Source organism: Adiantum capillus-veneris, chromosome 12 (assembly GCF_014529385.1).
Source record: "Adiantum capillus-veneris isolate H3 chromosome 12, ASM1452938v2, whole genome shotgun sequence".
In the NCBI taxonomy this organism is placed as follows: domain Eukaryota; kingdom Viridiplantae; phylum Streptophyta; class Polypodiopsida; order Polypodiales; family Pteridaceae; genus Adiantum; species Adiantum capillus-veneris.
In genome coordinates, this window is record NC_140942.1 from 105307242 (window position 1) to 105321333 (window position 14092).

The 14092-nt window shown below is 41.5% G+C and overlaps 1 protein-coding gene across 1 annotated transcript; it reads right to left on the reverse strand.

Annotated features, from left to right (window-relative positions):
• Positions 1–1845: 1845 nt before the first annotated feature.
• Positions 1846–4838, reverse strand: LOC147446259 (putative receptor-like protein kinase At1g80870). The gene has a single exon (XM_086525525.1). It carries the CDS (start codon positions 4382–4384, stop codon positions 2111–2113), a length of 2274 nt encoding a protein of 757 aa, XP_086381651.1. The 5' UTR covers positions 4385–4838; the 3' UTR covers positions 1846–2110.
• Positions 4839–14092: the final 9254 nt, after the last annotated feature.

Below are 14092 nucleotides of genomic sequence, written 5' to 3' on the forward strand. Positions count from 1 at the left end.
TGAACACGTGAAGGGAGAAATTGGAGCAAGAGGCTATTTACAAAATCATCATGAAGAATAATGCAACCTTCAACACTCCTCAGAATCAAATGGTGACCAGCTAATAAACTTATGGGCCACCCACTCTATTCACGTAATGAAGAAAGCATCGAATAGGAAGGGCAAACAGAAAAGATGAAGCCATTAGATCTAAAATTTCGATAAGTGAAAATTCAAGAAAGGGAAGGAGGATGTAGATGGCGAGGACAATCCCTATGAAAGACACTCTCATACAAAGGTGACTCTAGAATAGCTACAGCTCCAACTCATTCTAGTATATATGGAAGCAGAGAGATGGACAACAAAGGAGAGTATGGCAATCGTTCTCGTGTAGAGAGAGAGAGAGAGAGTGAGAGAGTGAGAGAGAGAGACCAAAGGCACCTGAATGGTCATGGTTCCCTTTATGGCTGTGATGCTTTTTCCTCTATAAGTGTGTCCTCTATAAGTGTGTAATATATTTGTTGTAGGATTTTATCTGTTTTCGTTTGAATGGTCATGGTTCCCTTTATGGCTGTGACGTTTTTCCTCTATAAGTGTGTAATGTATTTGTTGTAGGATTTTATATGTTTATCTGTTTTGTTTTATTGTGAGCTATTCTCATGTGATGAAAAGGGCCCTATTTCGGTTTTCCTTTTTTCCTTTTTTTTTTGGTGTGTGTGTGGGGGGGGTGGGGTGTGTGTGTGTGGGGGGGGGGCAATGTGTGAGGATGTAACTATACCTCTTTGAGATGCACTTGTTTGATCGAGGGGGACACGATGCGGAACCAGTTGCCCCCTCTTGCTACCCTTAGGTGCCATCTAAATCTACATGCATGGTAAAATTAGTTGCCGTGAAATAGAGAGTCCCTTATATAGATAGGCTATGACTCTACCAACTGAGCTAGCACCCGTTGACATAGAATCGTCTGTTTGTCACAACCCGCTTTGATAAAGTATTTTACCTCGGGCACAAACAAGCTAGGAAACTTCGACATTCTCATGTGTGTGTTCCATATCGAGCGTAAGTTGGAATTATAAACAGCAAGTCTTCATTTCCTCCCACTTGACACTTCTTATACTCAAACCAAGTATAGGTTCGACTCTAATTGCTCTTTTATATTTCATTACAGATTTTACGTGTGGCTAGGAGAGTTGCAGTTGCCATCAAGAGGCTCAAGATCCTTGCCTAAGCTTGCAGGCTAAAGAACCTATGGCATTCAATGTACTATCAGACTAAAATTCATTAAAGGGATCAGGGGGGCCCAAGGAAAGGGTCCTCTCTAATCGATTCAAAACCACCTTGTGGTTAAAAAAAGTTTTAGAAAAATATTTAAGGCCTTGTCCTGTGGCTTCCAATGTAGATGCAACACACTATCATGCTAAATTTCTCAGCTTTAATTGGTTTTGTCCTCAATGCAACAAGGGGCCCCACATCATCGTTACATTATTTAATGGGAACCTTGGAAGATACCGATCTCCGTATGCTTACCATTGAAGTCTTAAGGGCAAGGTCGAGGAGGCATTGCTCCTGCAATCCAGCTCAAGCTTAAGGCTACCAAAAGCTTATTCAAATAAGCTTCAAAAGCCTCAAGGTACTTGCATGCATGCTTCTTCATCTTGTTACTAACCAAAACAGCATACCTACAAGGTATTGATCAGTTCCTCTCTCTCTCTCTCTCTCTCTCTCTCTCTCTCAAGCGCGCACACCTTTTCAGGAAGTTGGATGACTTCAGAAACCCGCGGTCCGGAAAATAAAACTCTCATATCTCAAGGAATGCAAGTTCTGATCCTTGAACTCTCCCAAAGAACAGATACAGGCCACAAAATATCTGCACATACCGAGTGTTATCATTCAAGAAGTGAGTGTAAAGAACTAATTAGCGAGTGTTATGATCTGTTTATATAGTGTACAACTGCAATCTTGTTGCATCATTGAAATATGAATGAATGTACTGACAATCTCAATGTTCAAATGTCATCCCCAGTTATGCACACAGAGCTGCCGTCACCAATCGGGCAAAATTTATGATCTGCTTTATGCAATTTTAGTAGCTCACATTACAACATTCTCCATCCAAAAGAGAGGCTCAGCATCACACAATGTCTTCACTGCTTGATAGACATGAAGCAGCACCACAAGGTGAATGGTGTACCGAAAGACGCGAGGGCGGCGACGGTGAGAATTCAATTGGCAACGGCGGCAATGGAGCCTCACCCAGTAATGTCTTTACCACAGAGGCAATTGATGGACGAGCCGATGGAAGCCTTCGGATGCACAACAAAGCCAAAGAGATGCACAATTGCGCTTGCTCACGAGGATATGCTCCATGTAGCCGGTCATCAACCAGATCAAACACATTGCCTGAGTATGACAAGTTCCTTGCCCACGTGATTAGATTCGCCCTCTCAAATCTTTTCACCGTCGGAGACAAGCCTACTGATGACACTACACCTGTTGGCTTGTTTGTTGATGCCATGATCTCTATAGGCCTCCTACCTGATATAATGACCAGTAAAAGAACACCAAAGCTATAGATGTCGCTGGCCTCTGATAATACTCCGACACCGCCAAACTCTGGAGCTACATAGCAAACTGTGCCCCGCATGCTTGTCGTTGTGCTGCTAAGATCATCACTTGCTGCTGTCTCCCCTACAGACTCCCCTCGAAGCCGCCATGAGCCTGAACCTGTTACATCCCTCATCCGAAAGCGGTCAATCGACGCCGGTAGCAAGCCAGGGATGTTACCTCTACCATTGGCTACCTTACATGGGCCATCGGTACGCACCCCTTTTCTGCTCAGTTCCGCAAAATACTCATCCTTCCACCACTCCCTGCCCTTCCTCCCCATCACCCTGGCCTTCGCTCTCTCTTTCTTTTTTGCTTGATCAACCTCTTTCTGTCTCTCTTCTTCCATTGCTTTCACCCTCCTCTTTCTCTGCTCCTGTCTCTCTTTCCTTTTTTCTGTTGCCTCTTTCCTGCCCTCCACCTTTGCTGTCGCTTGCAGTTGCCCACTGTGTTGTACAGAATCAACTTCCCTCTGGTTCTCATCAGTGGAAAGCTCACTTCTCATCCACTCCATGACATAATCTCTCACTTTGAGCTCCCCACTATTCTCCTGTTTCCACCACCAGTTATCCTTGTTGGGAGATTTCTGTGCTGCCGGCCGGGTAGGAAGCGAGGCCACAGCTTGATCCATGCTAGCTGTTTCAGCTTGATAATTCAGAAGGTCCTCATTTTGCTTTGAGGTCCGCCGACTATGGCTTGCTGCAGGCAAGACTTTCTCTGTAGGACTCTGATCTGCCTGATAATTCACTGGTGCTGCTGAATTGGATCCAAGTATCTCGACCTCTCGCAGCTCCGAGGAGTACCTCACTCCACTGTGAGGAGAGCCTAAGTAGGAGCTTGGAAGGGATTGATCACAGAGGCTTGCCATTACTCTCTCGTCCAGAAACTTGCTCTGCTTCCTGTCCTCTGAAAGAACCTCGAAGCTCTTGCATTTTGAGATCTCACAGCTCTCTGGAGTTCCAATCTCCATCTCTGCCGCCTCTGATTTGGACATCTCTAGCAGATGATCCAGCCTCTGATCCTCAACTTTCATCCTTGCAAGCCCAAAGTCAGCAAGGTACGCACGGAAGTCCCCATCAAGTAGCACATTGCTCGGTTTAACATCACCGTGAACCACAGGGGGCCGACACTCAAGGTGCAGATAAGCCAGAGCCCTGGCTACATCCAAGATAATGCCAAATCTTTTCTCCCAATTCAAATGCACAGATGTATGCTTCTCGAGCAAAGCTTCTTGTAAACTCCTGTTCTGCATACATTCATATACAAGCAGCCGAACTTTCTCACCATGAGTGGCAAACCCTAGAAGCTTCACCACATACCTGGACTCTAGTCTGCTACAAATAGAGAGCTCGTTCTGGAACTCTCTCTCGCCCTGGAGAGAAGATAAGACAAGCTTTTTCACCGCTACCTCCTCTCCATTCCTCAGAAGACCTCTATACACAACACCGTAGCCACCTTTCCCAAGCTTTTGGGTTTCATCAAACCTGTTAGTCGCTTTCTTAAGCTCCTTGTATGAATACTTTTGCAGTTTGCGCAAGCTGTCATGGTTGTGATCTGGAGAATGTTTTTGGACGTCTAAACTTCTGCTAGACCTACGAGATCTCACAAACCAGAAAAGCAAAAGCAACAGAACGATAAGAGCTGTACCGACTACAGTAATGGAGATGATCAAGCTCTTCAGAAATGGCGACCTGCTGTGTTGATGAATCGGATTAAGCAAACTTCGGCGACAGCAAGGTCCTGATGGCATGGCTAGGCCGAGCTGAAACCTTCTGCTTCTGCGTGAAGATGCACATAGCATACAGACGCATGAAGATCAGATGATGCTCTATAGAGACAAGATGCTGCATAGGGTTTCAATAAAATGTACATCTTCTTCAGGGTGTTCTCTGAGTACCAGAGAGAGGATGAGGTCTGAGCGGAGAGAGAATCAAAAGGGTTGAAAACCCCAGTATCTCTAGCTGCGACATTCCGAAGCCTAAGATGTGTGTGCGTGTGTGTGTGTGTGTGTGAGAGAGAGAGAGAGAGAGAGAGAGCGCGGCAATGGCGATGGCGATGCGCGAGGGCGGCAGCTGGAAAACGATATACAGAAAGTAATGAGGAGAGGGGTGGTTGGGAGTCGGGACTCGAGAGTTGAAATGTGGAACGCACTGTACCCCTTGGGCTTGCAATCTGCTAGTAAAGAAAAGGGACTTTTGGGACTGCCAGCCGCTCTGCAAGTCTGCAAGGTACCCTCTGCACAGTGGGAGAGAGATGAGCTGTGCAAGGGCGGTGTCACCTGTGCCCTCATCTTTAAGCACCACCGGGTCTCAAAAACCAGAAAGAAATCTTAATGGATTAAGAAGATTGAGCAATGGGGAGCTCTCGAGACAAATCTCTAAGATCTCTGGAACCAGTGGAAAGGTAGAAACATGGTGCACAAGAGGTCGATCAAAGTAACATCGACCTTACGAATGTGCCACTTCAAAGAAAGAAAAGATGTGTCCATGATTGCCCTAACAAATATTGAACCAGCAAGGCAGGACAATGGATCTGGAAATCCAAATGGGCCCAGTAACAACGGAGCAACTGGAAGAGGAAAGAGCTGAGGCAAAGGAGATTTTTCAAGAAGGAACTTTAACTGTTACATGTGTGGCAAGTATGGGCACTTTTGTAGCACAACGTCTCAAAAATCAGAATGTTGAAGCATCCGAGAAAAAGCTATCAAAGCCAGTTCTAGTGTGAGTGATCACTAGGAGTGTTGGATCAGTTATCAAAGAGATACTAGATGAACTAAGGGATCAGAGTAAAATCATTGATGACACTCAAAACTGGGAGAAGGAAAGGGCTTTCTAGAAGGCTAAGGAAAAGGCCAAGGAATTGGACTAGTGGTAGGAGCAGCGGGTACTAGTGGCTCATATCACCGAGGGTCTAGAGCGGATGAAGCTAGAAAGACCAACGTGCTTAGAGACTCAATCCATCCAGAGGCTTTCGCCAACATCTTCAAAATCTCTAGTAGAAGAAATTCAGATTGTTGAATCGGATAAATGGAAAATTGTACTAACAGACACCATAGGAGACCTTGACAAGGAAGTCCATCAAGTCAAGGTAGAGTTGACAACGGCTGATAAATTGAACTTGGATACATAACATGTGCAGAAGGAACAATCTGATAATCCACAAAAGCATCCATCAATTCAAGAATCTAGAAGTTGACTAGTGAATTAGATGACATCAAAATGAAACATTACCTGAAGCGGACAAATTTATCAAGAAAAAGAAGGAAAAGAAAATAGATGCAATGGTAGTGGACTTATCAAAAATTAATGATCATGAAGTACTAGTCATCCAGAATGAATATAAGGTGAGAAAGAAGTGGGAGCCACTCTCAAGAGTCATATTGGATGGAAGTGATGGGGTCAACATTCTGGGAGAGAATATTCTAAGGTAGAAACTATGAATTCATGATATGAAACCTACTCCTTTCAAAATCAGAATGGTTGATCAAAGAATTGTCCAATCCAGTCAACTAATTGAAAATCTCTAGATCAAAGTGGGATCACAGAAATTCAAAACCAATTTTCTAGTCCTAGATGTGCAAGGCGCATACATCATGGTTTTGGGTAGGCCATGGCTCATAAGTGTACAAGCTATACATGAGTATGCGGGTCAAACTCTGACCATACAAGGGCCTCGTAAAAGAATTCAGATCAAAACGTATAACACCAAGAGTTGGAAGAGAGCCTTATGACCAGAGGACTGTGCAAGAAGTATGAGACATAGAAGATAGAACATATGCTGATTTCATTAAATATTTTTTTCATAGTAGAGATAGACATAAACATAATACTGAGCTTGATTATCAAAGGGCAAAGGAACAACGCCAACAATATCCAAAAAAATTGGTAGGTTCAAATGAAGGCCGAAGGCCATTCCATTTGAATGGTCGTTCTTAAGGGGAACTAGAGGGCCATATGACTGGAGGAGAATTAGATGGATCAGAGGGGGAGGACACTGACATAGGACACCGGTCCACCAATCGATGCAAATCAGTCCATATCTAAGGAGAACACATTCTCAATAACTCAAATCTAATTGACAACACATATTTGAGAGGTTGAATCCTTAGCCAAAAGAAAAGAGAGACACCAAGATGCTTTTACCAAATGACCAAGAAATAGAGGAACGGAAAATGGGCCTAGAGTCAGCAGATCCTAAGATGGTTAAAGTCAGCAAGCATCTAAAAAGGGAAATCAAAGAGAAAGTCTTCGTGTGGGAACATATGAATCTCAAAGGTGACGATCGAGAAGTTTGCCAGCATTGTGAGGGCCATACCCAGACTCGACCCCACTCACCTCCTTCAGTCCTCCAGACCATTCTAGGGAATGACGTAGATCTATCTATAGGTATCCCTCCCACTTGGGACCGACACTCAGACAGGACTCCGGTTTATCTCGAATGCCAACCCAAGGGGGTGCATCCCTTCATTCAACGACTCTATCATGCTCCTCATAATCAATCTGTCCTTGACAGCTTTCCGCACCCAAAATCGTGGTCCTTAGTTTTGATTCTCTTAATCTTTAACTTGAGGGTCTACTCTTGCTTTCTTGTTCTCCCTTGGTTCATGGCAATAACCCCTTTTTCCTGACAAGCAAGCACGGCAGTTATCACTTTCCCCTAAGAAGAGGGATCTTGCAATCCTACCTGGTCTCGCTCGTCCCCGATTACCTATTTTTATCCCACGTCGTCCTAGTGTTTAACATAAAAAATTTAAATCAACATCTGGCCATCTGATCCTCCGGATCCGCCCACCCACCGAACCATTTCACGAAAATCCCTTTCCGAAATAGTACTTAACTACTACAAAATCAGGAAGACAATAGTCTATCAGACATTATCAAATAACAAGCAGCATGCAATCTGTTGTATACCCTCGTTCAGGAAAATTCATCTGGTTGTTTCCACCAGATCTTTATTTAGAAACTTTTAATTCATTTCCTTTCTTTTATCTGCTATAATTAGCTTTTTTCTAACTAATCATGTAACACATTTAGTTTCAACCAATTCATCTTGCCTCCCCATTCAGGCCAAGAGAATCGGTTACAAGCCATCAAAATGGCAACACCTTCACAATATTTTCTAGAATTAAGTGTTTGGGAAAGGCTCATCAAGTAATTTAATCATTCCTTCCTAAGTATTTTATTTCGAGACGTATAGCACCATCTGGTGTGACAGATGCATAGGATAGCCCCTATATTCCTAGCCTTTCCAGTTCTTTTTTAAGCACCCAAATCGAACAAATTTCCTTAATTAAATCACATCATCCTCCCTGAGTATGACCTTCTCATCCAACTATTGACATCAGGCCATACCCGGATTATGGCCGATTTCCAATAAGATACCGCAGGTACTTCACCCGGCCGGGCAAAAATAAAACAAACCCATTCATCCCTTATCCCTCGGGCATGAATGACCTAGGTATAACAACTTGCCGGTTACGTAGCCCTAGACGAAAAGAGCCAATTTCCGTCAAGTTCCCCAAGAGAATCCTCTCAATGGGCCGGCCTTTCAATTAAATTGACCCCAAGAAGATGCATCTTGGTTTCCGGTCATTTCCAGACAATCTTCAAAACTCCTAGTTAAATCTATGTTTTGCAATGGGCTATCTCTATCACCTCTCGAGATTTCTTTTTTACTCCTAGTTGGTAAATTCCAGGTTCATTCATTTATTAACTTTAATTCCTACTTTCATTAATTATCTACCAGCCAAGTTTATTAGAAAATACAAGCGAGTTTTTGCCATAGGCATTTGATGGTTAATTTCTCTTCGAAAATGCCAACTTTTTAAGTTCAATCCCCGTTTTGCCGATTTCCAGGTTTTTGCAATCCTTTGCCATCCATGGGACATCTCCATGGAAGCTTGTAGAGTTTTCGGTTCAAAACAACACGGAGGTCAATTCCGCGAAGTTATCCCCTATCTCCCCCATCCCGTATTTGCAAACAAATTTGAAATTGACAACTTTTAAAAATACTCTTCAATACCAAAAATTGAACTACTTCTATCGAGTTTAGACAACTACTCTTTTCTTATGGTGCGTAGCTTTCCATTTTAGGAAGCTAGAAGGTCGCCCTATAATTTATGAGTCTTCGAGCTTTCCATTAAAGCTTAAACCTAAAATACAAGGTAGTCACTAAAAGTTACACCTAGGTGCAAAGTTACCATTAATGCTTAGCTTAAGAGTGCAAATCTACCTTTGAAACTTAACTTACTGATGCATAGATACTCTTAGCACTTAACCTTAATTGCAAGGTTTCCATTAAGTTTTAAACCTAAAATACAAGGTAGTCACTAAAGCTTATATCTAAATGCAAAGTTACCATTAAAGCTTAGCTTACGAGAGCAAATCTACCTTTGAAGCTTAACTTTATGATGCATAGATACTCTTATCACTTGAACCTAATTGTGAGGTTTTTATTAAAGCTTAAACCTAAAAATGCAAGGTACTCACTAAAGCTTATATCTAAGTGAAAAGTTAGCATTAAAGCTTAGCTTATGAGTACAAATCTACCTTTTCAGCTTAACTTAATGATGCATAGATACTCTTATCACTTAACCCTAATTGCAAAGTTTCCATTAAAGTTTAAACCTAAAAATGCAAGATAGTCACTAAAGCTTATACCTAAGTGTGAAGTTGCCATTGAAGGTTAGCTTACGAGTGCAAAATTAACTTTATGATGCATAGATACTCTTATCGTTTAACCCTAATTGCGAGGTTTCCATTAAAGCTTAAACCTTAAAATGCAAGGTAGTCACTAAAGTTTACACCTAAGTGCAAAGTTACCATTAAAGCTTAGCTTACGAGTGTAAATATACCTTTGAAGCTTAACTTATGATGCATAGATACTCTTATCACTTAACCCTAATCGCGAGGTTTCCATTAAAGCTTAAACCTAAAATATAAGGTAGTCACTAAAGCTAACACCTAAGTGCAAAGTTACCATTAAAGCTTAGCTTACGAGTGCAAATCTACCTTTGAAGCTTAAATTTATGATGCATAGATACTCGTATCACTTGACCCTAATTGCAAGGTTTCCATTAAAGCTTAAACCCAAAATACAAGGTAGTCACTAAAGCTTACACCTAAGTGCAAAGTTATCATTAAAGCTTAGCTTATGAGTGCGAATCTACCTTTGATGCTTAACTTTATGATGCATAGATAGTCTTATTACTTGACCCTAATTGCGGGTTTCCATTACCTAAAATGATACACATAAACCTTCCTAGTATTAAAACAGAAGGATTAATTAATCCTACTAGAAATGAAGATTACCTCCTCTAAACAAGAGGGGAGTGGGGTTGAAGTCCTTCTTGAAGAGATGTGAGGCTCAAGGATGAAGGAAAGGGATTTAGGATGAAGAGGAAGGAGAGAGGAGCTTTTTCACAAAACCCTCAAGGGTTTGGCCTTCAAGAGAGGGAGAGAGCAAGAGCAAGGTTTAATAGAAACCTTGATTTACTTAAGCATAATCTTGAGCATGGCAAGTATGCAAGTAGCTTAGCAATATATGTGTGTGTAATATTTACAAAGGAGAGGGGATGCTTATATAGGAAATGGTGGGTATTCTTTTCTCAATTCCTATTGGACCCCAATTCTTTTCTCGATTCCTATTGGAACCCAATTCTCTTCTCAAATCTTATTGGACCCCAATTCTCTTCTCAATTGCTATTGGACCCTAATTCTCTTCTCAATTGCTATTGGACCCCAATTCTCTTATCAATTGCTATTGGACCCCAATTCTCTTCTTAATTCCTATTGGATCCCAATTTTGTTGTTAATTCTTATCTCTTAACTTTATCTTTCAATCAAGTTAGTCCCTTTTTCTCCCAATTCTCGATCTAGATCAGTTCCCACGTGGCTTTTGACAAAGAAGTATAAAAAATAAACTTAATCTTTTTGGAAAAATATAGGGATGACGTAATTTCTTATCCGAAACATCCTTGTCTTTCCATTCTAGAGTAAAGTCTTGTTGTCCACGTGACTTCTTTATCGGTCTTGCTTTTTCTAAATTATTTTCTAGGCTGAAAAAGTTCTGAATGGCTCTAGAGTTTAGGGAGGGACCTTACAAGCATAGGATCCCACTGAAATCATATGCTAGCCCCAATTTGATTAATAGAGAGGTATAGAATGAAGTCGAATTAGGCTAAGAAGGTCAAGGAAGAAATTGATAACATTCTAAGAGCGGATTTTATCATTAAGGTGGCTAGCAGTGATTGGCTATTTCCAATGGTGGTTCCTAAGAAGAATGGGAATCTTAGGGTTGGACATGATATCTATAGTTTCTTGGACGACTACAATGGATATAATCGGTTGAAGATAGCACTAGATGATTGAGCCAAAAAAACATTCATCACTAAATGGGGAGCGTTCATGTATTTGGTAATGTCATTTGGTCTATGTAATGCTCTAGCAACCTTGCATTGATATATGATAGACATCTTCAGTGAGTGTTACCATATACATGTGGTAGTGATGTTTGTGAACACACTAAGGACCGCCGGGGCATTTTTTCCCTCACTAGGAGTTTTTTTCCCCCCGTGCATTGTATGTATGCCCATCACTCTAGGTCTATCTTATATTTTCATTACACACTAAGTAATACACTCTCTGTTGTGTGCCTTGAGCTTCCTTCGTCTTCTTCAAGCTCTGTGTGTTTCCCTGCAACCCTACTTCCTCGGGGGGTTCACCTCTTAGACATGTAAGTTACCATGTGAGTTCAAATGAATGGGTTTTTTAATTTCCAAAATTTTAAAATTTTAATAGGATTTTATTAATAAAAGGGGGGGTTTTTTTAATGATTTTAGAGAAAAGCTCGTAAGTCTTTGAAGAAGAAGGGGTCATTTTATTACCTTAAGAATGTAAGTAACGGGTTTTTTTAATACCCTTTGAACGCATGTTATATGACTAGTTTCTTAAAGGTGCACTCCTCGAGCCTAATTCCAACAATTGGTATCATAGCAAGTTGTGTCCTCCCGGGCTTAGTCGCCAATAGCTCCAACACACACCTGCTCACTTTCTCTGATTTTTGTGAGCTTTGGTGAGCGTGAGCTGTTTGACAAATACTTTGGGATAGCTCGAGAATTTGGTCTAATCAGATTTTTGATTCGAGCTCATTTCGGCCTCCGTTTCCACTACAGACAATGTTGCGCATGCAATTTTGTCATTTTGTGCAGAATTTTTATCAGTGTCGTTTTTGCATGACGTGTCCCTTACAGTCTTCTATGGATTGTGCTATATAGCACGTGTTGGTCCTGCTTCATTTCTCCTCTCTGGCAGATTTCACATCAGGTGGAGGCATTCGCCATGGCTAACAACAACACATATGTGTTCAAGATGTTTGTTGTTGAGGGTAGATTGGATGACAATAGCACAGATGTGTTCAAGATGTTTGTTATTGAGGATAGATTGCTTGTGTCAAAGGGTGTTTGGAATATTCATCAGGGCATTGATGTACTTGTTTTGAGGATGTAGGCAATGTTGAGGATGTTGCAAGTTTTGGTGGCATAGATGATGCTGCCATAGTTGTTTTGCATATGGCTGAGCAAACTCATTGGGATGTAAGAGATGTGCAGGCTCATGCATTGATTACATTTTCTGTGAAGCGCACTATTGCTCCTCATATTCATTCAGCAAAATCTGCCAAACAAGCTTGGGATATTCTGGCTTGTCTTTATGCAAGTCGTAATGAGGCTAAAGTTGCTTTGCTCTGTAAAGAGCTAGAGTCAAGGATTATGCATGAGGAAGATGAGATGGATACTTTCCTTGGTGGTGTCAAGAATATTAATGACCAACTTATTTCTGCAGGCAAAGTCATTTCTAACAGTTCCCTTGTGCAAAATGTTTGTGATGCTCTGCCATATTCTTACTAGACTTTTGCTATTACTTGGAGACTTATGACCCAAGGAAATCTAGAAGTTGTCAAGTTTGATGCATCATGCACATTGATGTTACAAGAGTCACCTTCTAGAGAAAACAGGGTTAAACAACGTGCAGTTAAACACGCCTTTATTGCTGCTCAAAGAAAATGTGGTAACAACAATGTAGCCACTTCTCATGGTTCTTCTGTGAGTGGTAAATCATTTGTTCCTAATGCTTCTACTGGCAACAGTTCGTTTGGGAATTCTGTTGAAAAGGACAAAAAGAAGATGTGTTGCCCTTATTGTAAAGCTAATGATCACTTGATCAAGCAATGTCCTAAGTTGAAGGCAAAAGAGGCTAAGAAGAAAGAGGCTCGCTTCACTACAAATGCAGATATTGTTGCGGCTCCTATGAAATGCGATTGTGATGCTGATGTTGATGCAAAATGGGCTTTTAGTACAGACTGTACTTGTCATAAAAACTAATATCTAATTCTCCAAAATGATTTTTTCATGTTAAACTGATCATTTAATATGGGAAGGCACCAGGGGAGTAAAAGCTAGAATATTGGTAAGGCTGCCATACCGGTCTCAATAGGGATCCAAAGGAGGGAAAATAGGGATCAAAAGGGGGGACAGTGTGCAAAAGAGCAATGTGCATCAATGGAGCTTAAAAGACCTAAGGTTTAGCTTCATTAAGACTTCCATAGGCTAAGGTTCCAAAATTTTAATTAAAAAGTCCAAATGGTCAAAACTGGGAAAATTGGATGGTGGTGAGAAGACTCAAAAGTCTTCCCACATCCCTATCAAGGAGGGGGCGAGTCCTAAGAGTAGGGGAGGAGAGAGAAACACACACACACACACACACTCCAAAGCTTCCCCCAAAGAGAATACTGGACACATGGCAGACTCCTAGCCCAATTATCCCCAATTTTTCCTCAAATCCTATTGGATGGCCATAGAAGTGGACCAATGAGAATTACGCTAGAGTAAAATTAGTCTAATTAATTTAAAAATGCTTGATAAAAGAACCTGCAAAAATTAAGCTCCCCAGAAGACTATTGGACAATCTACCAAGGGATCCAATGAGCATCAAGCAGCCCAATGGCTTGCCTGATTCCTATTGGCTAGAAGACTAAAAGGTCCAATGAGAGTTTAATAAATTATTTTAATTACCTAAAGCTCTCACAAAAGGGGAAAGGGGGACACATATCACAAGGCTATCAATTATGCTTCTAATTAGTGATTGGCTAAGCTTTGCAGGAGCCAATGAGAGGCCAACAAGAGTAATTGGCAAGAGGGGTCGACCAAGGAGAGAGAGAGAGAGAGAGAGAGAGAGAGAGAGAGAGAGAGAGAGAGAGAGAGAGAGAGAGAAGGCTGCATTTTTTACCAACACATTGCTACACACACACACACACACACAACTCATGTGTTCAAGAAGAAGAACATCTCCGTCTTCGAGCATTGTGAAGTAGAGGCCTACACCACCTACTCTTGGCTATGGAATGCAAATCCAACCAAGAGCCAAGCTTCAATGGCATGCTCATCTCCTCTACCGTGCTAATCACTAAGCTAAGCTATGCTATTAGAGTAATTATGTGAGGAGAATACTTCTTT